The sequence below is a fragment of the Elephantulus edwardii genome, unplaced genomic scaffold (genome assembly GCF_000299155.1).
Source record: "Elephantulus edwardii isolate Elephantulus edwardi_28Jun2011 unplaced genomic scaffold, EleEdw1.0 scaffold00068, whole genome shotgun sequence".
In the NCBI taxonomy this organism is placed as follows: Eukaryota; Metazoa; Chordata; class Mammalia; order Macroscelidea; family Macroscelididae; genus Elephantulus; species Elephantulus edwardii.
This window is the reverse complement of record NW_006399818.1, coordinates 1,709,311-1,736,899: the sequence shown is the minus strand read 5'-3', so window position 1 is coordinate 1,736,899 and position 27,589 is coordinate 1,709,311. Positions and strand designations below refer to the sequence as shown.

The following is a 27,589-nucleotide window of genomic DNA, read 5'->3' as shown; positions in this document are numbered from 1 at the left end:
CTTGTACCAAGAGTGTTGTTTGTGGAACCAAGAGGACAATCTCAATCTCAATCTCTTCACTTTCTATCATGCTGCCAATTGGCCCAGTGATATGTTGAACTTCAATCCATATTTAAGGTTGCTGTCCTTGACCTTGTACAGCAAGCACTTCAGGTCCTTCTCAATTTTCAGCCAGCAGGGTTGTGTCCTCTGCATAATGCAGATTGTTGATGAGTCTTCCTCCAATCCTGAAACCACATTTCTCCTCATAGAGCCCAGCCTCTCAGATATGCTTCTCTGTGTATATAGATTGAAAAGGTATGGAGATAGGACACATCTCTGGCATATATACCCTTCCCAATTTTGAACGATGCAGTGTTACCTTGCTCTGTTCTGATGGCTGCCTCCTGGTCCAAGTATAGGTTTCGCATAAGCATGATCAAGTGTTCTGGGATTCCCATTCTTCTCAGAGTTAGCCACAGTTTGTCGTGGTCCACACAGTCCAATGCCTTTGCATAGTTAATGAAACACAGGTAGACATTCCTCTGGTACTCCCTGTTTTCAGCAGACATCCATCTAACATTAGCTATAATATCCCTAGTATCACAGCCTCTTCTAAACCCAGCCTGCACTTCAGGCAGTTCTCTGCTGATGTGCTGTTCCAGTCATTTTTGGATAATCTTCAGCAGAATCTTGTTTGCATGTGATATTAATGATATTGTTCTGTTGGGTCACCTTTCTTTGGAATGTGAACAAATTTGGATCTCTTCCAGTCAGTTGGCCAAGTATTTGTCCTCCAGATTTCTTGGCACAATTTGGTGAGAACATCCAGGGGAGTGTTTGTTTGTTAAAATATGTCAAGTGGTATGCTATCAATTCCTGGGGCCTTATTTTTAGGTAATTATAATACTTTATTTTGTCTTCCCACACTGCCCTTTGAAATCTTCTCTTACTCTACATAAATTTTAGTCCACTGATTATTTTCTCAAGATAATTTCCTAGGATTGAAATGACTTGGTTTAAGGGTTTGTGTGTACTCTGCTTTTATAACTATTAATGGCTACGTGAGAGTCAGTGGGAGGTTGATTCTTTTATACAGTATTTGGAGTCTCTGAGTGGCCAGATGGTTTGCACTTGACTAATAGGCAAAATGTTAGCAGTTCAAACCCAGCCATAAGCACTTCCAACTAAAGACTATAATCTGCTTCTGAACAGTCGTGCAAACCCTACTGAGCAGTCCCGTCCTACTCAGAATACTTGCAGGGAGCAAGGCAATGTGGAGTGTTTGTGGAATTTTAAAAAAATGTATTTCCTTTTTTTTAGACAAGGTCAGAAGACAAAATGACATCAAGTGTTGTGCCTACACCTGAAGGTAAGGAACACATCAGTCAATGAGTTCTTGCTTTGTTCCCCATGCTCTTAAATTCCATAGTATATTGGGAGGGTAAGAGAAGAATAATGCTACACTATAACAATTTCCTACATCTAGTTTGTAAATTTTCTGCTGAGAAGATTATAGTCACTTTTTAATTCTTTATTTTTCCTACAGACTCTTACCACTTTTTAATATAGGATAAAAGTTACTTCATTATGCTAATTTTTAAAATAGCTTTTTGCCAGTCCTTGGCTTTACTCCATCTCTACCCCCCAAAAAAGATTCACTGAGCCAGTAGACAGCATCATGATAGATGGAGAAAAGATTTGAAGTTGTCAAGGATTTCATTACTTGGATCGACAATCACCAGTCATGGTAGGAGCAGTCAAGAAATCAAAAGATAGATTGCCTTGGGGAAATCTGCTCTCTAGAATCTTTCAAAATCAGTAACACGCAATGATATCATTTTAAAGACTAAGGTGCACCTGATTCAAACCATGGTATTTTGAATTAATATGTAGACAACAGAAAAATTGAAAAGTTAATAAGGATAAAGTGAAGAATAATCAATGCCTTTGAATGTTGGTGTTAGAGAAGAGTGCTTAATATCCCATTGACTGCCAAAAGAACAAACAAGTGTATCCTGGAGGAAGTGTAACCAGTGTACAACTTAGAGACAAAGATGGTGAAACTTCATCCCATATACTTTGGACATGTTGTCAGGAGGGACTGGTCTTTGGGAAAAGAGATCATGCTGGTAAAGATGGAGAATCAATGAAAAAAGAGGAATACTCTCAGTGAGATGGATGGACTGAAACAGTGACTGTAACCATGGGCTCAAGCCTGTCAGAGATCATGAGCATGGCGCGGGATAGGGCACAATTCTGCAGAATAATGAATGATCCAGAAAACATTAAAAGAAGATGGAAGGAATGCATAGCATCACTAGATCCAAAAGAACTGGCTGACAGAGAATTTAATGAAACAACATATGATCAAGTGGCAATGGTGATGAAGGAAGAAATTCAACTGGCTCTGAAGGAATTGGAAAAAACAAGGCCCCTGGAATTGATAGAATAATAGTTTATATATTCCAATATACAGGTGCAAACCTGGAAGTGCTCACCAGGTTGTACCAGGAAATCTGCAGGACAACTACCTGGCCAACTGGAAGAGATTCAAATTTATTCCCATTCCAAAAAGAGGTAATCCAACAGAGTGTGGAAATTATCAAACAATAGTACTGATATCACACTCAAGCAAAATCTTGCTGAAGATGATTTAAAAAAAAGACTGAAACAATGCATTGACAGAGAACTACCAGAAATGCAAGCTGGATTTAGAAGAGGCAATGACACGTAATAGCCAATGTGAGATGGATCCTGGCAGAAAGCAAAGGAATGTTTATCTGTGTTAATAAAACTATGCAAAGGTATTTGACTATGTGGATCACAACAAATTGTGGTTAACCTTGAGGATCATGGGGAGCCCAGAATACTTGATTGTGCTCATGTGAAACCTATACTTGGACCAGGAAGCAGTTATCAGAGCAAGGAAACACTGCATGTTTCAAAATCAGGAAAGGAGTACATCAGGAATGCGTCCTTCTCCATATCTTTTCAATATATATGTGGAACAGAACATTCTGGAGTGCTTTAGTATTGAGCGTTTAATTCCGCAAACTTGGCATTTATTTGTCTCAAACTGAAATGAAGATGGCATTGAATTCTAAAATCTGGTTGGCTGGAGGGGAAAAACAATCATCTCAGTTCCAAACCACTTAGAGATTTTTAAACTTGGTCAACTGGAGACTTAAATATAGGCATTCAAAATGTTAAATTACCTGGTGTGAGGGGGGGGGTTTTGGAAGGCGAGAATGGTTGTTTGGGAAGCTGATATAAACTCAGTCTTGGGGTCCTGTCTGGTCTGGGGTTGTCCCTGAGCGACATGAAGATTCAAGCATTCTCTTGGATCCACTATCAGCAGCCTGTTGGGGACGCTCTTCCATTCTCCAGATGTAAGCCCAACCTCCTGGATTTGAGTGCTGGACAGTGATCCTTATCTTTGTAGGGGTGGCAAGAAGCAATGTCCTAATTATCTCAATGCACGAGCAAATTATTTTATCAAACATCTCCATATTTATTTACTGAACGAATGTGGCTCGTCTGTGTACTGTGCTGGGGACCCCTGGGAACCCAGGAGCTGTGTCTCTGCTGCAGTGGGATCTGGTCCCGAATCTCCATCCCCAGCTCCCTAGCTGGCTGGAACTAGGGGGACAGGAAGCTGTCTGCTTCTTACCTCCTGAGAAGCTCGTTGACCTCTATTATATCATCCTGGCGCTGGTCGGAACCTCATCATCTTGATCAACACAAAAGGAATAACTGAAATTTTGCCTTTTTTTTTTTTTAAAGCGGAGAAAACCGAAGATGCCTCTACCAAAGAAGGAAAGCGATATAAGATCTTTTTCAAAGATCTCTTTCTTTTCAAAGAAAATGAGCTGGAGGCGAGGAAAAAGGTAAGGTTTTAGGAAAATAGTTCTATTGATTGATTAATTAACTAGAATCACAGTCTGCACCGCTGTGGTGAAGTCCCTGGGTTCGGGCCCCCCGTAGACCCTGAGCTGTGTAGTGCGTGCCTTGCCCTCTGCTGCGCAGGCGCAGTTAACACACTGGGCCGCCCTGATTCCAGCACACGTGCTAGAGACCGAAGAGACGCCACCTAGTGGACGAAGAGGCACCATTACAATCTTAGGATAATAAGCCCTTGTTCACTGATCGATTTTTTTTACACATTTCCAAAATGAGGATCTAATTTACATTGATGAGATGTAACACATAATTTGCAGTTTCTAAAATAGTTGTGCAATCTCACAATAAATGACAATTAGATTTGACACGATACAGTTATTCCATTTACCGGGTCACAGCAATCCTAAAAAGAAGAGAGACGGCCCTGTCCTTTGTCTTATCCAATAGGTGGTGGCTCTGAACCACTGACGTCACTAACCCTTACCAGCACATAACACATGACGCTACCAGGGCTCTCTATGATGGTCACAGAAGAATGAAAAGAAAACACACAAAAAAACAAACCCCAAAACCAGAGACAAGGAATGCATATGTTGGGGAGAAGATGATGGTCCTTGGTGGTAGGGACATGTATCTGCACGTAAAGATGTCATTATGCCGCTAACAGGAGTTGAATCTTCAAGATTCGTGTGCTGAGTGATTTAAGTCAGTCACAAGAAGGTAAATAGTGTGTGATCCCACTGAAACGTAATGTCTGTTGTTGTTAGGTGCCATTGAGTCGCCTGGGACTCATTGCGACCCTATGAACAACAGCCCTAAACCATGCTCTATCCTGTGTCAGTCTTTTTGTCTCTTACACACCTACCCCCATACCCCAGCCACTGAATCAATCCATCTCATCGAGGGTCTTCCTCTCTTCTCTTTGGCTTCTCAGTGCTCTAAGTGCAAGAAATACATGGTCCACACAATGTATTAGCTGTTATTAGATGCAGGAGGGAGGGGCAAAGAGCAAGTCATTGCTTAGCCGATCCTGAACTTAACTTTAAAAGAGATAGAAATATTTAGAAGTGAATAGTGGTAATGGTTACACATTATAAACGTAATGTCACGAGATTGTATATGTGAAAATATTGAAATGGAAAATCTGTATGTGTGTGATATATATATATATATATATCTCAGAGTCAGTGAGACTGGCTGAGGACAGGGCGGCTTCAGAGCTGTTATACATAGGGTCATTATGAGTCACAGACGATTCGAGGGCACATAACAACAACGACATTGCAGCTGAGTCACAACCAACTCAAAGCTGACCTCCAGCAGGTTTTCAAGAGGTTGTAAATCTCAAGGGAGAAGTTTGCCCATCTTTTTCCCATAGAGCAATTAGTGGAGTCACACTGCCTGACTAGGTTGGTAGAAGGAACTCCTTGTGGCTTGGACCCCAGTTGTTTGTTACTATGTGCTGTTAAGTTTGGAATGACTCATAGCTGACTTTCCAGCAGGTTTTCAGAGGCTATAAATTGCACAGGAAGTGATTGCCTTTCTTTCTCCCCCAGAGCAGCTAGTGAAATTGAACCAGGTTCCTTTAGTTTGGCAGCCCAACTCCTTACCCCTGAAACACCGAGTTATGTATGTGTGTGTATATGTATATATACCCTCTTTTTATCATTGCTGTCTAGTTGCAACTCACTCATAGTTGACCACTCAGCAGGTTTACAAGGCTCTAAATCACACAGAAAAAGATTGCCCATCATTTTCCCTTTGAGCTGCAGGTGAACTCGAATCTTCAGAGAAGTATAACCTTTGGATTAGCAACACACTGTCTAGGAACTAGGCCACCACATATCCCCTCATTCTAATTAGGACAAAGAAAGTCCTCGAGGCAGCCTTTACCTCTGCGAGTAAAGGAAGCAGAGCTCATGGAATGTGAAGCAGGCAGCCTCAGGGCTGAGCACACAAGTAGGGAGATTAGCTCTGCAAGGCACTGAGAGTCAGCTATGAGTGATTCCAATGAGAGACAGAGTAGAAAAAGGGAAATAGAGAAAACAGACCCACCTTCTGGGTGGTGGCTTTCTGTGTGTTAACAGTTTTATTAAACCAAAATTAAGTTTTCAATGATCCAACAACAACAATAATTTTTCATATCTACTTTGAAGATCCATTTCTTTTGAAGATTTTCCTTCCACAGAAACAACCTCTTTAAAAGCAGTGGGATTTTCCTATGTGTATCTGCATTTGGACCTGACAAGACTGGGCAAAACAAATGAGAAGAACATTTTATAGGTTCCCTACGAGATGAGCTTACTTAATGAAAGCTGATTTAAAAAAAATTTCTCAATTTCAAATGAGAACAAAATGAAAATTCTCTATATTCCTTAAAAGATAAGAACTTAGGATCATTCACTGTATTAGTAATGGCCTGGCAAGGGACAAGGACTTAGCACAAATTAGATTTTTATATGTGATTGCTATTTTGAGAACACATTATTTTGGTATATTTTAAATTCTTTCCAACTTTTCCACGTGGGCAGGAGAAAACTATGAGTCGCAGCATGAAGGTGCACCAGAAATCTACGTATTCATCTCGGATGAAGAGTCGTTCCCACTTGGGCCAATTATCATTTTATGGTGATACTGCTGGTGACTCACATGAGCACTTTGGGCTTGATCCCACTCTTATTCTCAGGCTAACAGAAGGTAAGTAAATCTCAGTCACTGAGCAGTCATTTGGATTGTTTAGTGTTAATGGTCTAGGGAGCTCTGGTAACGTAATGATAAGGAATTGTGCTGCTGTCGTAGGGGAAATAAACCAGGAACCACTCCAGTTACTAAAAATCAAGAATTGATAGTTTATTCTCACATGTTGTAGAAAGACAATAAAGAGTTGGAGAATTAGACCACTAATAATCCAGCTAATCTCCTCCCAAAGATTATATTTTACTGAAAGATTTATACAAAATATACTATTGACATTCAATTTACATTAAGGTGACAAAAGAAAAGGATTTTTAAAATTCTTTTATTTTATATTGGTTTGCTTACAAAGTTCATATACCTTGTGTTTCACACTATTCTTCATTCATATTGTGTTTCATGCAATCATTCTCATTCATTATGTTTTGTAAAATCAACTGCTATTGAACCTTGCCCATTATTACCCAATCTTTTCAGCTCCCCCTTGGATCCTTCCCTTTCCCTTCACCCGCTCCATTCACCCACCAAACTATGCAACCCTGTGATTTCGCCCTGGCCCATCCTCACCCCACTGCCCCCACCTTTTCTCCCATTGGGTCCTCATACATGTTTTACTAGTTATCCTTCTATTTTTACAATAATGGTTTTATGCAGTATTTGTCCTTATGAGACCGAGTTAGTTCACTCAGCATAATGTTCTCCAGTCTCTCCCAAATTATAGAATATTTTTCAAATTTTTTTGGTTACTCCTCAGTGTTGCATAGTATTCCATTGCGTGAATGTACCATATTTCTAAATCCATTCAATTGTAGTTGGACATTTGAACTGTTTCCTTGATCTTGCAGTGGTGAAGAACGCTGCTATGAACATCAGTGTACAAATCTCCATTTGTGTCTCGGTTCTCATTTCCTTGGGGTATATTCCCAGTAAGTGGAATAGCTGGATCCTAGGGAGTTTCTATGATCGACTTTTTGAAGAAATGCCAAACTGTATTCCAGAGTGGTTGTGCCATTTTACATTTGCACCACCAGTGCCACACATTTGGTTTTCTGGCTTCTTATATCAAAGACTCTTTGATATGGGTAGCTGTCTCATGTCTTCATCTTATCTGAGATCCCAATATTTACATACCACAAAATGGGGAAATGCACACTAGGTGTTACAAAGGAAATATAGAGAGGTGAGAAAGGCCCACTCGAGTTGTGGGTGAGGGTTGAATGAGTTATTTGAGGCCACAGGAATCTTGAAACCATGGTTCTTCAAGATATTCTTTGGTACATTCCATAGATTTTTTTTTTTCTGGAGGCCTTGCAAGCTTAACAATTAAGTGTATTGTAGAACAGACCTATGGGTTCCAATGGGTCATGTTTGGTTAGAAGGTGATAATTTACAGAATTTTACAGATTCCAGATACTATGGACCTATTCCATATGGATTAATAAGAGGTCATATCTTCCCTAAGGTATGGCCCTTGAGTGATTTTGGATTTCTGCGAGACAGTCCTAATGGCCACAGGTTTTCTGATGGTTAGCCAGCATTTATTCTTTTGATTTACTAACTTCTGTTCAAGTGAATTATTATTTTCATTTTAACCATGTATTTACTAATAAACTGTTATTCAATTTAAAAAGTTTTTAAAAAAAGGGAATATAAAGAATCAGATGAGGAGAGTCCAGTTGACAGGGCACAGAAATGTATATGGAGCAGAACACAAAATGGTTTTGGGGGCTATGCTTGTAAGATGTTAATGCTATAGTCGCATAATAAAGGAATTTTGTCCCCAAGGAGGATGAAACTCAAGCATTAACTGGCATGGGATTTCTCTGAATTTTCTACGGGCCATATGATTTCAGATTCAGCTAAATATTCAACAGCGATTATTGCTGGGCAGCTTTCGTGGTTGGTGTTCACAAAAACACTGTCAACCCAAAGGCATGTGGTTCAAGCCTACCTGTTGCTCCTTGGAAGAAAAATGGGCAATTTCTCCCTGCAATTTATAGCCTCTGTCAACTCACTGAAGGATCAGTTGGAAGTCAGTTGGTATACAACAATAGTGTTAATGACCTTTTTGAGGACTTGAGGATGACAAAAACAGACGTTTGCATAGGAGAATGGTGTCTTGCCAATAGGCTAGATGATCAAGAGAGAATTTTTTTTTTTGAGAATTTATTTTTTAAATACAGGAACTGACTTTACTAAGGAATCCTTATATGGCTGTCAGAAAGAAAGACAGTCCCAAAATGATATATTAATGTTGGCAAGAGTGGATAGAATAGAAATAGAATGAGGTTGGCCATTCATATTTAGTTCTGGACAAAAAATATAAATATGCAATTTCTCTTAAGTATAAAGAAGCCTTAGTTTCCCAGGCCATTAAACTCATATATCCAGAATAAGAGAGCTAAGAGAATAAAAAATCATCAAGCAAATTTAGAAAAGATGCTGAGTTTACCTATGGTTGCAAAACAGAGTAGATCTCAGTGAGTTTTAGAGGCAATGTGTTAAACTACTACAAAACTCGGAAAATTCTTAACCAAACACCAATAAGTAATGAGTAGCAGCTCTTGGGTTCTTGGGGTCATAATCTTAAGGGACCTCAAGATCAACTGTCATAATGTGGTTGACAGAGACAGTATTCTGCATTCTACTTGGTTGAGTAAAAACTGGAATCTTGAGCTTGTGAACTGTCATCTCAGGTCTGTTGGTCTCTTCCCATCAGAACCAAGAAGAGTAAAGAAAAACAAGGATATATGAAACCTCAGTTTCCACAATTCTGAGACTAGAATTAGATGGTTCCTGGCTACTGCCAGTGATCACTGTAAAAGGGATCATAGTAGAAGATCCTGGATAGAGTGCGAGACAACGTGGACAGAACTGACATACATGAAAATGTCCAGGTTTACGAGTTTGATAGAGATTAGTGGAGGTCCTGAGACCAGGGTTCTTACTCACCCTTTGAACTTGGAGCAAAACTTTGCCCTGGGGCTCAGCTTCCAGACAAACAATAGAAGGGGTAGGGAGAAGGGCAGGTCTCCCAGGAATGAGAAAACCTCTCAGAAGAGGACTGTGAAGTCAATAATGGAGGGAGCAAAAAGGAAGTCCTGTTAGCTTCTCTGAAGTTGTTGTAATTGCATCAGCTCTGGTGGCCTAGTCTGCAGGAGGGTCTGCTGCTTACCCAAATGTTTTGCCCCTCTGGCAGTTCAAGTCCACCTGGGCTCTGCAGAAGGAAGATGGACAGTGGCCCTCTGAGCAATTTAAGTTTGGAAACCCAGAGATCAGCTGTAATTTGGTCGCAACTCGAAAGCAATGAGTTTTAAGAGATTGGCAAGTGGTAGAACTAGTTACCATTTTCTTCTTCTTTCTTATTAATAAAATGTCATCTGTGATGCCCAAAGACTTTTTTTTGTTTCTTTGTTTGTTTGTTTACAAATGGCTTCTGCTTTATGAAAGATGGTTCAGCATGACAATTTAGAATATACTCAGTGCACAGGTAATGGTGTCGTGTTCCTTTTCTATCATTTCTATCACCGTGTCATCTTGAGCAAGCAGCTTTATGTCGTTGAGCTTTACAACTTCATATGCAACCCTGTGGCATGATGGATGCTGTATAGAGCTGCTAACTCAAAGGTCACAGGTTCAAATCTACCGAGCACTCTGAGAGAGACATCTGGGCCACCTGCTCTTGTAAAGATCGTATAGCCTCAAAAACCCAATGTTACATATGACTACAAGTCAGCTGACTCAACAGTACAGGTTTGTCTCCAGTTTTGGGGTTTATATAGAATAAGAATAGTACTAAACACCTTATATGAGTTACTTGGATTAAATGAAATGTTCTAAAAGTTTCTGCTAACGTTCCAGGAAAATGATAGGACACACCACCACCCTTAAAAAGTAGCACAGCACTTGTGGTGAGCTCTGGTGGCCCAGTGGCAAGAAGCTGCACTGCAATCCCAGAGGTGTGTGCTGTTCAAATCAATCAGATGCTCTGCTGGAGAAAAAGGGACAATCTTCTCCTGTACCTGTCAGATCCGATTTGATAGTACACACACACAAAAAAATAATAAAAATTTTTATAAAAGCTCTTTAAAAAAAAGTAGCACTTGCTATTATTTCATTCGTACTCATTGAGTGGCTCAGGGGAAAAGTTGATTTGAAGGGACAATATTGTCTTAAATCCAGACACATACCATATCTAATAATTTTTCTTTTGCATATCTTTGAAAGATAATGAACTAAAATTTACATATGTACCCATTTTCTTTAAAGGTGCAGATGCAAGCAAGACTCTGTATGAATTTATTCATGATCAGAGAGACAGGTTCATGCTTGAGGTAATAAATATAATTTTCATTCCCCTCTTAGCCAAATAGGAGACTTCTTGAGTAGCATTACCAATTACCAAATGTTTACCTTGACATTTTTATCTATAAGCTGAATAGATGATTCAGTCAAGTGTTTGTCCATTCAAAAAATACTTGTAACATATTGTGAGCGCTTGTAATGTGTTCAGAAATTAGTAAAACAAAGGTTCTGTCCTCAAAGAGCTTACATTCTGGAATCTCAGGCAAGATTCTACATTTCCTATAACATCAGCAGCACAATTATTCTAGAATAATGGTTCTCATACTGTTCTGAGAGGGTTTTAAAAAACACAAGTAGCTGAACCCCACCTCTAAGTTCCTTATTCAGCAGCTTTATGGTGCAGTCAGGTGGCCTGGTGATAGGGAGTTGTGCTACGAATCCAAAGGCAGCCAGTTCAAATCCACCACATGCTCCATGGAAGAAAAATGGATTACACCTCCCGTATCATTTACAACCCCTGAAAACCTGCTTTCGCCTCCGAGAACCTGCCAGATGGCCAGCTGTGAGTCAGTTCCAACTCAACACCAATGAGTTTGAGGGTTTCTGATGATGGAACTTGGATATTTTCATTTCTATCAGGTTCCTATGTGATGTGGATATTGCATGTCTGGGACCTCACTCTGAGAACCACTGCTTAGAGGATTGCTAGTCACAGTTTTTTCCTTTCTTTTAGTTCTTTCCTTTGTGATCAGAATAGCACCCAAGCAGCCCAGTTTATATCAGGACATCTTACTGAATATGATAGGAGTCTAGACAGAGAATTTGAGCCTAGAGTGACCCTGAAAAAACCCCAGAATACCTCCAACTTCCCCTACCCCCATTAACACCAGAAAGGATTGCCAGGACCCAGACAGACTAATTTATAAATATAATAGAGGTTCTATCCTGATGCCAAATAGTTAAGCACAGAATTCTTTAGAATTTGTGTATGCCTATCAGGTCTTTTGTTCATAGGGTCGCTATGAGTCATCTACTACTCGATGACACTTAGTAACAACAGCAGGCCTAGCAGTCAATTAAACACCTACACTCTTGGACTGGGTCAGAGGAATACATCATTGAGACAGAAGTGCAAGAATACATTTTGATCCATGTCCTTTCCTATTGGAGAACTTGGTGGCTATGTAGCTACAATCAGCCCAGCTTTCCAATTCTCAGACAGTATGGAAGTCAGATTGTGGAGACTAACAAGTAGCGATACTCTTTAGGAGTGGGAACATGACTTATTTCTGACTTGTAGAGTTGGGTCATTCTGGAACAACACTGAGGCCCTGAAGCTCAGAGGGAAGAACTACTTCCCCTTCTCACTGACCCCTAAGTGAAATTCCTCCATGACCTGATGTCCACAGGCTCAAGATTTGGGCATGTTCTTTTTGTAACACAAATGGTCATCATCACACCTTATTTCTCTCTCTGTTATGGAACTGTTGGCCAACACTGGGAGTGTTTTAGAAGTGTGAAGTAATGCTCTTTACATGCTTCTGTTTTAAATATCCCTAGTATGCTTTGTTAATCAAAAGAAAAACGATTAAGAAGTTTGAAGACAGCATAGCTTTGAAGGAAAAGGAACTCATGGAGGCAGAAAAGAAACTCCAGGACGATGCAATGGCTTTTGAAGAGTTCCTTCGAGAAAATGACCAGAAGTCCATAGATGCACTGAAAATGTTCGTTTCTTTACTCTGTCCAAATCCATTTCAACATCTCCTTTTTTGCTTTTTAGTTTCTTCTGAACACAGACTAACAATTCTCTGCAACTTTTCAGTGCCACACAAGAAACAATTAACAAACTCCAAACTACAGCAGAACTGAAGAAAGCAAGCATAGAAGTTCAGGCGGTGAAAAGGTAAGGGCCCTGGGCAGCCACTTCTTTGCTGTTGCATTTCTATGGCCCTGTAGAGTAGAATTTGTTCCTAGCAACACCTACATGGAACTATGCCTCTTTGTTAGTTGAGGATTTCATCAGTGTGCCAAAGCTTTAAAACAAGTAACCTATCAACCTCCACCATGGATCAACCCTGAGGGGACACCAAGAAAGTTTGGTGGCCTCTGGCTAGTCACTGGGTTCACATTCCAGGATTTCTGAAAAATGTCTCTAATTTACATATGTACATTCAAAGGGTTAGTTGAAAAAGAAGCAAATTGATGTTAGAAGTAAACAATAAATCATTTTCTAAGTATCCTCTTTCATTTATTTTAAGATATATTTTAACTGAAATGAGGATTGTTTTTCAAGCAGCATTTTAAAATAGTTAAGCTTATATTTAGTTTAACCTCACAATGGTATTAGAAACTAGGGTTGATAATGATAATAATTATAGGAGCAGAAGGTAAATTTATTATATATAAAATTATCCTCTTTTTATTGAATCTGAGCTGTTTCCTTCGATGATCAAGTATATCTCACTTCCTCTAATTTTGAGAAGCTAAAGAATACCCACATCTCATCATCATTGGACAATAATGCCATGATCCAGGAGACAGTGTAGCCTTGGTTAGATCCTGAGAAAATCGTTAAGACCTATATGTCTTATATAAAACCTTTCTGGGTAGAGAACAAAAGCTTGTCTAAAATGAAGTAAATCAACTGGATTGTAGTTTATTTGAAGCCAGTTGCTTCTAAAGCTACAGCAGGCCCTTTTATTTTAGGAATCTGAAGCTGAAGGTGTTCTAAAGTGGACAAGTTCCTTCTTTATTCACTACTACCTAATGTAAATAGGTGGTAAAAGCTTGGCAGTTTTGAACCCACCCAACTCCTCTTAGGAAGAAAGACCTGGAAATCTGCTTCTGTGAAAATTACAGTTGAGAAAACCCTGTTGGGCAGTTCTGTTCTGTCACCTGGGGTCACCAGGATATGGAATCCACACATTGACCACAAAGAAACATTTTCCATTTACTTCTCAAAATAAGAAATAGTAGCAAATATCCACTAGTAGTTGGAATGTTGTTGTTATGTGCCATCAAGTCCCCTGTGGCCCATAGTGACCCTATGTACAGGAGCTCTGAACCCTGCCCTATCCTGAGCCAGTCTCACTAATTCCAGCACACCTACCACCATTACCCCACTTACTGTATCAATCTGACTCATCCGGAATCTTCTTCTCCTGCAAAGAATGTGAGACAGAGCCTCAAAATCCTAGCCTCCAAAGAAACTTGGTTTGACCATCTCCAAGACAGACCTATTTGTTTTTTTGGTGGTCCATGGTATGTTCAAGACTCTTCTCCAGTACCACAATTTGAAGGCATCAGTTCTTCTGACATCCTTAGTGACTATCCAGAACTCTGATGCATAGCAAGTAATTGGGAAGATAATGACCAGGATTAGGTTCTCCTTAGTCTGTAGATTGGTGTCGTTGTTTTTCAGCACTCTAGAGAAGTCCCTGACAGCAGATTTTTCCCAATGCAATTCGCCTTCTGATTTTCCTGACTGCTGGTGCAAGGAGTGTAGATTATGGAGCCGAGCAAGCCATAATTATTAACAACCTTTATCTCTTTTCTATCTATCATGGTGCTGCCAGTTGGCCCAGTGGTGAGAATCTTTGTCTTCTTGATGTTGAACTTCAATCCATATAGAAGACTACAGTCCTTGACCTTCTGCAGCAAGTGCTTGAGGTCCACTTCAGTTTCAGCAAGCAGAATTGTGCCATCTATTTAATGTAGGTTGTGGATGAATCTTCCTCCAATCCTGATGCCACATTCCTCCTCATAAAGCCCCGCTTCCTGAATGATCTGTTCTGCATATAGATTGAAAAGGTTTAGAGAAAGAATGCATCTTTAACGCACTCCTTTCCTGATTTTGAAACATGCAGTGTTTCCCTGCTCTGTTCTGAGGACTGCCTCCTGGTCCAAGTATAGCTTTTGCATAAGCACAATCAAGTGTTCTGGGATTCCTATTGAGAATCAATGCCTTTGAGTTGTGGTGTTGGAGAGGAATTTTGAACATACAATGGGCTGTAGAATATACAAAATAGGAATCAAGGATCATTAGAAGTCATTGAAAAGAAAATAGACTTTGAAGATCAACATCTTATGTGCTCATTCACTGCCATCTTGTCAGAACCAACTCATAGCTGCCCCTTCAGTGGGTTTTCAGAGGCTGTAAAACTCATAGTAGAGGATTGCCCATCTTTCTCTCATAGAACAGCTGGTGGATTCGAACCACCACAGAAGCACCACTTTAGGGTTTGCAGTACAATCCCCTACCCACCAGCTACAAGTGCCAAAGATGAAGGAACTGAAGGTTTTTATTAACTGCTGTAGTCAGAAATGGCTCAGATAGGCGATCAAATTTACATTGATAATTGATGTTGGTTGCAATGCAGAAGAGAAAACTCAGGAGGAGCAGTAGTGGGAAAACAACAGAGACTGCAGGATAGAATTCTGCAAGACTAACAGTTTCCAAAAGTTGACAAAGATTTCATTTTGCTTAGTTTCACAGTCAGCATCTGTGGGGTCAACAGTCAAGAAATCAAACAATGTTTTGCAAAAGGCAAATCTGCCTCAAAGGAACTTCTTAAAAGACTCAAGAGCAAAGATGTCACTTTGAAGGCTAAGATACCTTGATTCAAGTCCTGCTATTTTTAATAGCTTCATATACACATGTCTTGGAGAAAATGCAAACAGTGCTCATTGGAGGAGTGAGTGTTGAGCCTTTGTCTCATATATTGTGGGCATGTTGTTAAGAGGAATTGTCCTTGAAAAATAGCGTCATGCTTGGAAAGGTGTAAGGTCAGTAAAAGAGAGGAAGACCCTAATAGAGATGGATTGACATGGCATCTGTAACAATGGGTTCAAGTATATCAAAGATAATGAGGATGGCACAGGATGGAGTAGGGTTCAGATTCATTGGTCATAGGGTCGCTGTGAGTTGTAGTTGACTTAACAGCACAGAACAACAGCATATATGGTCAAAGTTGGTTGAATAAGGAAAATCAAAGAAGAATTCGCTGTGAGTTGTAGTCGACTTAACAGCATACAACAACATATATGGTCAAAGTTGGATGAATAAGGAAAATCAAAGAAGAATTGATGCATTTGAATTATTATGTGTTGTTGTTGTTGTTATGTGCCGTCGAGTCACTTGTGACTCATAGCAACCCTATGTACAACAGCCCTAAACTCCGCTCTGTCCTGTGCCAATCACACTGTCGCTGACACTCCCATCCCAATTATCCCAGTCACTGAATCAATTCACCTCATAGAGGGCCTTCCTCTCCTGCGCTGTCCCTCCACCCTCCCAAGCATGATGTCCCTCTCCAAGGACCAGTCTCTCCTCACAACATGTCCAAAGTATGTTAAACGGAGCCTCAGAATCCTTGCCTCCAAGGAGCCACCCGGTTTAACCCTTTCCAGGACAAATCTGTTTGTTTTCCTAGCAGTCCATGGTATTCTCAATACTCTTCTCCAGCACCACAGCTCAAAGGCATCAATTCTCCTTCTATCCTCCTTGGTCATTGTCCAACTCTCTGATGCATAACAAGTGATTGCGAAGACCATGACCTGTATCAGTCTCCAGAGAGACACCACTGCTCTTCAGTACTTTGGAGAGGTCCCTAACAGCAGACTTTCCCACGGCAATGCGCCTTTTTATTTCCTGGCTGCTGGTGCCAAGACTGTTGACTATGGAGCCAAGCAAACTAAAGCTGTGTACAATCTCAATCTCTTCACCATCCATCCTGATGCTGCCAATTGGTCCAGTGGTGAGAATCTTTGTCTTCTTGACATTGAGCCTCAATCCATATTGTAGGCTGCAGTCCTTGACACTCTGCAGCAGGCGCTTCAGGTCCTCTTCAGTTTCAGCAAGCAGGGTTGTGTCATCCACATAACGCAGGAATTATTATGTAAGCAAAGAATATTGCATGTACCATAGACTGCCTAAAACCAAATAAATCCATCTTAAAAGAAACACGCCAGAATGTTCCTTGGAAGCAAGAATGGTGGCTTCTCACATAACGTGGACATGTTATCAGGAGCGGCCAGTCTGTGAAGTACATCAAGCTGGGTAAAGCAGAGGGTCAGTGACAAAGAGGAAGCACTTCAATGAGTTGGGTAAATACAACGGGTACAACAGTGTCCTCAGTCATGGCAATGGTTGTGAGGACGAGGCAGGTCTGGCCAGTGTTTTGTTCTGTTATACAGAAGGACCACTGTGAGTTGGGCCCTCTCTATGGCACCTCACAACAACTGCTACTTACCTACTGGAACCGCTCCTCCCCACTGTGTACATTGACCTTGACAGATGGATTGTTGTTGTTGTTGTCTTTCAACATAAACATGCTTTTGCCAGTTTTATCTAATCATTAATTTTTTTTCTTTTGAGTAGTGAAATAGCAAAAACTGAATTCCTTCTAAAACAGTATATGAAATATGGACTTTTTCTGCTGAAATTGTCTCCAAAACCATGGCAAGTCCAGCAAACACTAAAAATGTCGAGCACAATAAAAAGTAAAGACAGTGTGAATAGCATCCTTCCCAAATTAACAAGTAAGTCACTGTTGTTTTTGTTTGTTTGTTTGTATTTTCATTTCAGTTCATATTATTTTTAGTTTTAAGATATTCTGCCTCAAGAGAGTTTTAGTGGTCTGGTCTATATGGAGTTGCATTGCTCACCCAAAGATGCTGTCTCTCAGTGTTTGTTAATTTAGGTCGTCAGAATCATGCTTGGAAAGTAGAGGGTCAGTCAGTGTAGGAGAGGATGACCCTGGATGAGATAGATTGACTGTGGCAATGGGGACAAATGTGTCAGAAACAGTGAGGCTGGCTCAGAATAGAGCAATGTTTACAGCTTTTATTCATAAGTTTGCTATGAGTCGTAGTCGATTCAATGGCACTTAATGACAACAATAGTAAAGTTTTCAATTATAGAGCCAGAACAAGGATTCCCACAGTCTTCATGACATGCTATTAATTGGGAGCTTAAGTTCATTCCAGATATTAACAACAAAATAATACATAAAAAGATAATAATTATTTGCAAGTGATGTATAGTACACCCAGAATTGCCTCACCATTAAAAGCAAAACAATTAAAAGCAAAAACTGAAAAATTGATCTTAATAAACATTTGGATAAAACAAATAGATGGAAACTCAATTACACCTTACTAATCAATAGTATTACTGGAGCTCTGGTGGCCTAGGAGTAAGGAGTTGTGTTGCCAACCCAAAGGCACGCAGTTCAAATCCACCAGCTGCTCTCGAAGAGAAAGATGGAAAATCTCTTCCTATGTAATTTACTGTCTCTGAAACCCCACTGAGCATTAACTATGAGTTAGTTCTAAATTGATAGCCCATAACAACAACAACAGAGAACTTGTTCCTTTGAATTGTGGTGTAGATGAAGAGTATTGAATATACTATAGACTGCCAAAAGAACAAATAAATTTGTCTTGGAGGTAGTATAATCATGGTGCCTTCCAACCTAAGGGCCTCATCTTCTGGCACTGTATTGGACAGTATTATGCTGCTAGTCATAGGATTTTCACTGACAAATTATTTTCAGAAGCAAACTGTCAATCATTCTTGGCAGTGGGTCTGTCTTAGTCTGTAAGCTTCCCTAAAGCCTGTCTACCAGTGGTGACCCTGTTGATATTTAAAATATTGATGACATAGCTTATGGTATTACAGCAATACACAAGTCACAAGAGTACAGAGAAGCAGAGATGTATGAGTTTTCTCTGATTGATGTCTCATTCATTACCAATATGTCTTTCATTAACATCAGTGGTAACTTAGTGGGTCAAGAGTTGTGTTGCCAACTCAAAGACAGGTGATAGTTTGAATTTACCAGCTTCTCTGCAGTAGAAATATTGATTGACTCCTTTCATGTGGTTTATAACCTCTGAAAACCAACTGGAAAGTCAGCTATGAGTTGCTTCCGATTCAGCAGCACATAACAGCCATACTTGCAGTATATACAGACACATCAGTTCAGCTTTCATGTTGCTCCTAACCTTTACTTACTAATGCAGGGGAACAAAAAGGGGGAGGAGGGGGAGACAGCTGCAAACACCCAGATAGGTGGAACATGGAGCTTACAGAAATTGGAGCTTGTAAAAAATTAAACAGAGTTCCCGAACATTGATATTCAGAGTATTGGTATGCTGAAATGGACAGGTATTGGCCATTTTTAATCATATAATTTATTATGAGCAAAATTACAACTTAAAGAATGATACCATATTTCTCATAAAAAGCATTTTCAGGCTGTCCCAAAGTAAAATACTGTCAGTAATAGAACAATACTCATGTGCATAGCAGAGAAACTGGACTGTACTAGAAGAATCTGACATCAGGATTGGAAGAAGGCTAATCAACAACTTGCATTATGAAGATGACATAATCTTGCTTGCTGAAAGTGAATAGGACCTGAAGCATCTACTACGGAAGATTAAGGATTACAGCTTTTACTATGGATAACAGTTCAACATCAGGAAGACAAAAATCCTCACCACTGGCCCAGTAGGCAAATCATGATAGATGGAGAAAAGATTTGTCAACAATTTCAACATCCGCAAGCAACATCCTTGGTAATAAAAGTCTTGGTACCTTGATACCAATTGGCCTGGGAAAGTCTGCTGTCAGGGACCTGTATAAAAATCCTGAAAAGCAATGATACCAGTTTACAGACCAAACTGTACCTCATTTGAGACAAGGCCTTTTCAGTCTCCCTCTGGACAGTTAATAAGAATGCTAGAAGAATTGTTACCTTTGAGTTGTAGTGTTGGAGGAGAGTACTCAATATCACAGAAAAACAGTTATGTCTTGAACAAAGCACAACCAGAGTGCTCCTTAGAGGCAAGGAAGGTGCTGTTGTGCTTCATCTACTTTACTGTTGTTGTTGTTGTTGTTGTTGTTGTTAAATGCCATTGAGTTCCCTGTGACTCATCGCGACCTTATGTATAATAGCTCTGAACCCTATCCTGCCTTAGCCAGTCTCACTGTCTGCAACACATCTACCCTCATTACCCCAGTTACTACGTCAATCCATCTCATTCAGAGTCTTCCTCTCTTTGCTGTCCCTCCTGCACAAGCATGATGCCCTTTTCCCAGGACTGGTCCCTCCTGGTCATGTGCCCAAAGTATGTGAGATGGAGCATCAGAATCCCTACCTCCAAGGAGAAACTTGGCTACAACTCCTTCCAAGACAGATCGACTTGTTCTCTTGGCAGTCCTATGTTCAAGACTCTTCTCCAGCACCACAACTCAAAGGCATAGATCTTCTTCTGTTATCCTTAAAAAAACCATATGTATTTATTTGTTAGGAGACTAGCCCCTGGAAATATTATTTGGAAATCAGTATTCCTTGGCTATTCTTTAGAAAAGTGGAGGTTCAGCAAAAGAGAGGATTATCATAGGCTCAAGTATGTCAGAGATGATGAGAATGACACAGGATACAAAAGGGTTCAGATCTGTTGCTCCTATGAGTCATACTCTACTAGATGGTATCTAACAACAGCAACAGTTTACCAGAGAGTTCCAGTGGCTTAATGGTAAGGAGTTAGGCTTCCAACTCAAAGACATCAGTTCAAATCCATCAGCTATTCTTCAGAAGAAAGATGGGCAGTCTCCTCTCGTGCAATATACAGCCTCTGAAAATCCACTAGAGGGTCAGCTATTAGTTGGTTCCCATTCAGTGGCACATCAAACAACAGCAATATTCAGTTTAGTAAACCTATTCAAATTCAGACTGTCTACAACAGAAGGGCATTGAGCATGGGGGAAATTGTGGTCATGGCTTAAGATAGGGCAAGTTTTCGATCTGTGGTTCACAGAGTCGCTAGGAATCATGGTCAGTTCAACAGCACCTAACAACAAATTCAATATCTATGAGGAGCAAATAATTTCAGAAGCTAAACTATATGAAAAAGAATGTGGAATCAGGATTAGAGGAAGACTCCTCAGTGTCTACATTATACAGATAACACTATGCTGCTTGCTGAATGCAAAGAGGACTTAAAGCATTTATTGAAGATCAAAAACTACAGCCTTCAGAATGGATTACACTTCACCATGAAGAAAATAAAAGTACTCACCACTGTTGTTGTTGTTGTTATGTGTCGTCGAGTCGTTTGCGACTCATAGCGACCCTATGTACAACAGCCCTAAACTGTGCTCTATCCTGTGCCAATCTCATTGCCTCTGACACACCCATCCCGATTACCCCAGTCACTGAATCAATCCACCTCAGAGAGGGTCTTCCCCTCCTGCGCTGTCCCTCTACTCTACCCAGCATGATGTCCCTCTCTAAAGACCTGTCTCTCCTTACACCATGTCCAAAGTATGTCAGACGAAGTCTCCAAGGAGTAGCCTGGTTTAACCCTCTCTAGGATGAATCTACCCACCACTAGACATATAAAAATCATCATGATAAATGGAGAAAAGATTGAAATTGAAAAGACTTCATTTTACTTGTTTCCATAATTAACATCCACAGCAGCAGCAGTCAAAAAAAATAAGACGTGTTTTGCAATGGTCAAATCTGTTGGCAGAGATCTATTTAAAGTGCTGAAGAACAAGGGTGTCAGTTTAAATTAAGGTGTTTCTGACTCAAGTCATGGTATTTTCACTTGCTCCAAATGTATGTGTATGTTGTGCAGAGAGTAGGATAATCAAAGAAACATTTTAATTTTTGAATTGTGGCATCAGCAAGGAGTATTGAATCTTGGCATACTAAAAGAATAAACTGATCCATCTAAGAGGAAGTAGAAGCAAAAATAATCAGACTTCATTTCGCATGCTTTGAGCCACGTTATCAGGAGAGGCCGGTCTTTGGAAGGAGACATCATGCTTTGAAAGGTAGAGGGTCAAAGAAGGAGAGGAAGACCTTCAAGGAAAATAAATTAACATAGTGACCACAACAATGGACTTGCGCATGTTGAAGATAGTGAAGGTAGTCTAGGATCTGTTGTACACAGGTTGCTTTTGATTCCCAGTCAACTTATTGTCACTTAATAACAATAACAACAGTGGCATACATGTGGACCTCAATGGATGGAAGACACAGGGATCAAATTAACTGTATCTGATAGAAAAAGTTTATATCAATCAGAACAAGGCCAGTGACTGACTGTAGAACAGACCATTAATTGATCACATGCAAGCTCAAGTGGAAGCTGAAGAAAACTAAGACAATTCCATGTGTCCTAAAATACTGTTTTGAATATATCTCACCGTAGAGACTAACTAAAAAATAGATTTGATGGCCACAGACCAGAAGAGTTGTGGATGACATGAAAGAAATCATATTTGAGGAAAGCAAAAGGCCATTAAAAAGACAGGAAATAAAGAGAAGACATAAATAAATGTTAGAAGAAACTTGCTCTAGAATATAGGGAAGCTAAGCAAATAGAAAAAAATCATGAAGTAAAGGAGTTGAACAAAGGTTTCAAAGGGTGGCTCAAGAAGACAAAATGTTACAACAAAATGCACAAAGATCTGGAGAAAGAAAATAAAAAGATAAAAACACTCTTGACATTTCTCAAACTAAAAGAAATAAAGAAAAATTTTGAAGCCTGGAGGTGCAATAGGGAAAAATTTTATGGGCAAAATATTGATGATGCATGAGACATCAAAAGAAGCTAGAAGGAATATTTATATTTGCTCTATCTAAAAAAATTATTAAATATTCCTCCATGTTAGGAAGTTGCATATGATCAATAACCAATGGCACTGAAGGATGAATTACAGACTGCACGGAAGGCAATGATCCAGGAATTGACAGAAAACCAATTGAAATGCTTCAGCAGATTTAGCACAGGAAGTCCACACTTGTCTATGGCAAGACATTTCGATGCCAGCTGACAGCAAGAGATGCATATTTGTGTCTAGCAGAATTCAGAATTATAGAACAATATCAGTGATATAATACACAAGTAAAATCTTTCTGAAGATTTCTTTTTAAAATGATTGCAGTAATACATTGACAGGGAACTGCCAGAAATTCAAGCTGAATTCAGAAAGGGCATCAAACAAGGAATATCACTGCTGATTATTTGATGGATCCTGGCTGAAAGCAGAAAATAACAGAAAGATGTATAACAATGATTTGTTGCCTATTGAATGGCATCAACTGTGTGGACATAATAAATTGGACATAACACTGTGAAGGATGGGAATTCCAAAGCACTACTGAGCTCATGCAAAACTTGCACATAGACCAAGCAGCTGTCAAGCGGAACAATAGGATATTGCATGTTTTGAAAATCAAGCAAGATGCACATCCTCTCACTGTACCTGTTCAATCTGAAAGCTGAGCAAATGATTTGAGAATCTAGACTACACGAAGAAGAATGTGGCATCAGAGTAGTAAGAAGACTCATTAATGAACTACTATATGCAGATGGCACAACTTTACTTGCAAAGTGAAGGAGATATGAACTACTTATTGATGAATAGCAAAGACTACAACCTTAGTATGGATTATACCCTAACATAAAGAAAACAAAAAATCCTTAAAACTAGAGCAATACATAGCATCATGGCAAAGAGAAACAATACTGATATTGTCAGGAATTTCACCCTACTTGAATCCACAATCTCCATTGAAGCAACATTCAAGAAATTAAATCTTGTGTTGCATTGGACAAATCTACTGGAAAAGACCTCTTTGTGACTTTGAAGATTACAATGTGCTTGACAAGTCATGTTATTTTCAGTCACCTCATAAGCAGGTGAAAGCTGAACAATGGAAAAGAAAATCAAGGAAGAAATTATGCTTCTGATTTATGGTGTTGGTGAAGAACATTAATTCTACTATGGGTTTCCAGAAAAATAAATCTGTCTTGAAAGAAGGTCATTCAGTCAGAATGCTAGTTAGAGGTAAGCATGATAAGACTTTGTCTTAATGCACTTGGATATATCATCAGGAAGGGGCCACTCCCTAGTGAAGGACATCCTACTTGAAAAAGTAGGGAGTCAGTAGAAAAGAGGAAGATCTTTAAAAGGATACACTGATAGAGTGACTGCAACAGTGGGCTCAGACATAGCAGTGATTGTGAAAATGGAACAGGACCAGGTAATGTTTCATTCTGGGGTGCATATAGTTACTACGAGTAGCAACTGGTCCATGGATGCTGGGTGAGAATTGTCATTATTCCTCAATTACAGTGTCACTTCCAATCTCATGGTTTTGTCTGAAAGGACTCCAGGCACATGGTATTGTTTTCTATGTTTCTAATATTTTCATGGTCATGGATTTTGTCAGTGTGTGTGTGTGTTCTATAATACCATGGTAATTATTGTTTGTGGACCTGTAGCAAAACCTTTTTTGAGAACAAAGTAGTAATTAAAGAAAAAGGAGACAACAAAAAATTTACTTCCACTCATTTACAAATAATATTGTAATACAATTAAATTACATTATTGCTAATGTCACATGGATATTGTAGAAAGCAAAGAATACCAGAGGGATAGTTTATTTGTGTTCCATTGACTGTGCAAAGGCATTTGACTGTATGGATCACAACAAATTATGGTTAACATTGAGGAGAATGGGAATCCCAGAACACTTAATTGTGCTTATGCAAAACCTATACATGGACCAGGAAGCAGTCCTCAGAACAGAGCAGGGAAACACTGAATGGTTCAAAATCAATAAGTGATTGTATCAAGGATGCATCCTGTCTCCATATCTTTTTAATCTATATGCAGAATGGATCATTCATGTGGCTGGGCTTTATGGGGAAGAATGTGGCATCAGGATTGGAAGAGGACTAATCAACAAACTACATTATGCAGATGACAAAACCCTGCATGCTGAAACTGAGGAGGACCTGAAGTGCTTGCTGCAGAAGGTCAAGGACTGTAGTCTTCAATATGGATTGAAGCTCAACATCAAGAAGACAAAGATTCTCACCACTGGGCCAACTGGCAACATCATGATGGATGAAGATGAGATTGAGTTTATTAACAATTACAGTTTGCTTGACTCCATAATCAACCCTCTTAACACCAGCAATCAGGAACTGAAAAGACAAATTACATTAGGTAAATCTGTTGTTAGAGACCTTTCTAGAGTACTGAGAAACAATTATGTCAGTCTAGAGACCAAGGTGCAACTGATTGAGGCCATGTTCTTAGCAATAACTTGCTATGCCCCAGAGATCTAGACAATAAATAAGGTTGACAAAAGAAGAATTGAATTGGTATTGGATAAGAGTTTTGAACATACCATGGACTTCCAAGAGAACAAACAGGCCTGCTTGTAGAGGCTAAAACCAAATTTCTCCTTGGAGGGTAGGATTTTGAAGCTCTGTGTCACATACTTTGGTCATGTGGCCAGGAGTGACTGGTCTTTGGAGAAGGACATTATGCTTGGAAGGGTAGAGGGACAGTGCAGGAGAGGAAGAACCTGGATTAGATGGATTGATACAGTAACTAGGGCAATGGGGTAGGAGGTACATCAGAGTCATTGAGACAGGCTCAGGACAGAGGAGGCTCCAGAGCTGTTGTACATAAGATCATTATGAGTTACAGATGACTCAACGGCACATAACAACAACTAAATATAGATTTTACAAAACAATCTTGTTAGTAGTGTTCCCTCAAGAAATATTATATTTAAAAGGTGTGTAAGTATATTTATTATGTCTTATTTCATGATTAAGATTGATATAAGCCTCACTGAGGATTCTATATGATTTAGTCAAGGAGAACACCCATGGTGGGGGCGGAGACACCACTAGTTACCACACTGGGTGGCACCAACCCTAGTGATGCCATTGATCAAATTACAAAATAAACTCGGGCTTCCTTTTACTTGCTTACTTACATGTAGTGAACAGCTGCATTGCTTTTCACCACATCAAAGATTCGGCTGCTAAGTAAGGAAGGTCAGTATCTGTTATACTCTCAACTCCAAACCACTTTCCTACAGACTCAAAGCCTCTTTTCAAGTCCTTGATGGGCACAGGGCACACAGTAAACAATGTAAGCATGAAAGAGCTGTGCGTACTTGCCAATCTACTGTTTCAGATGTTTTTTACCACGTCAGTTCTAGTCTTCCAGGGGTACAAATGGTTAATCCCCCAACTACTAGCTCAAAGGTGAGTGTCTAGCCCCCCTCAGAGGCTCCTCAGAAGACAGGCCTGGAAATCTGCTTCAGAAACTCACAGCCTTGAAAATGCTGTGGAGTGATCTACTCTTCATCCATGACACAGTGTCACAGGCAACTAAAAAGCCCCAGCAGGCTTGTCAATTGAATACAAGATACTCAGAAAACCGTTAATGAATTGCTAACAAAGGCATTTCTAGAGGCTGTAATAGACTACCATTGGGACTAAGGACTCCAAGCACGAACAGGCCAGTCCTCACTCTCGTCACCCCATTCAGAGTCCAGCTCCTTCTATCTGTGCAATGTATTTGCTGATTCTAATGTCTCTATCTTCTATTTCTACCCTCCTGAGCCTTCACAAGAACTCTACTTTCTCCTGAGACAAAATTATCATTCTTGGAAGTGTTTTATTTCCCTCTGTCATCTTTGTTTGTTCTATTTCTAGAATCAATAAGTGAAAAGCGAAAAGAGAGCAGCACGGAGGAATCCAAGAGGACATCATTGTCAGATGACGTAGCTCAGGGAAAAGGTAAGACCAGAGCTCAGGGAAAATGTAAGACCCAAGATCTGAAGCTTCATTCACAAACAGAGATCTGTGCACCTATGCTTCTTAGCAACATGATTTACAATAGCAAGAAAATGGAAACTGCCCACTCATCAATGAACAAGTGGATTGAGAAGGTGTAGTACATTTGTACAATAGAATATTATGCAACCCCAAGGAGCAAAAATTTTGTAAAAGACTTCATAGCACGGGAGAGTATAGAGAGCATTATGCTGAGCACAGTAACACAACTTCATAAGGAAAAACACTGCATAGGACTATTATTATAAAAATAGAAGGATAACTAGTAAGATATGTATCAAAGTCCCAAAGGGGAAAAGGAAGGGGGGATGTGAGGAGGGAAATAACTAGGGTAGCAGAGTTTGGTGGGTGGGTGGGGGTGGTGAAGTAATAGGAAAACTCCCCTTGGAAAGGGATGGCTGGTGAGAGGGACAACTGCTGGTGGATTTGAACCCACAGAGAAGAGTGGCCTTTGGCTTAACAATGTATCTCCAAACAGACTAGGATACAAGCATTCCAGACAAATTTTCTCTGCTTCTCAGATTTGGAGGAGTTTTGGTAGCTTAGTTGGTAGGAAGTTGCACAGCTAGCCAACTGACCAGTGCCTGTCTGGTGGTTTGATTCCACCAGGAGCTTGAAGGATGGAAGATGAGCAATTTCCTCCCTTACAATTTGTGAAGTCCACCCTGAATCTGTTCCAACTTAAAGGCAGTGACTTTTGAGGTTTTCAGTTTCTCCAATTTGACATGCCCAGACCTTCACTAAAATGTGAGAACAGCATCAAGGTGACTGTGTGACAATAGTAGGTCTCCTTACAAGAGGTTGAGCTCAAAGTGCCATTTTTGGTTTTACTCTTTATTTAAAATTTATAATTAAAAATATCTGTGACTAGGTAAACATACACAGAGAGTTGGACAATGACCAAGGAGGATAGAAGGAGAATTGATGCCTTTGAGCTGTGGTGCTGGAGAAGAGTATTGAGAATACCATGAACTGCTAGGAAAACAAACAGATTTGTCCTGGAAAGGGTTAAACC

General features: G+C 39.8%; 1 protein-coding gene across 1 annotated transcript in view; it reads left to right on the top strand.

The window, feature by feature from the left end:
- Positions 1-3,301: 3,301 nt before the first annotated feature.
- CCDC38 (coiled-coil domain containing 38) overlaps positions 3,302-27,589 on the top strand; it is a 58,600-nt gene continuing 34,312 nt past the window's right edge. Inside the window, exons 1-7 of the mRNA XM_006888566.1 lie at positions 3,302-3,371; positions 3,766-3,869; positions 6,414-6,579; positions 10,846-10,910; positions 12,442-12,605; positions 12,704-12,784; positions 17,261-17,440. Of these exons, the coding sequence (XP_006888628.1) occupies positions 3,302-3,371; positions 3,766-3,869; positions 6,414-6,579; positions 10,846-10,910; positions 12,442-12,605; positions 12,704-12,784; positions 17,261-17,440 (830 nt within the window). The remainder of the gene's footprint in view (positions 3,372-3,765; positions 3,870-6,413; positions 6,580-10,845; positions 10,911-12,441; positions 12,606-12,703; positions 12,785-17,260; positions 17,441-27,589) is intronic.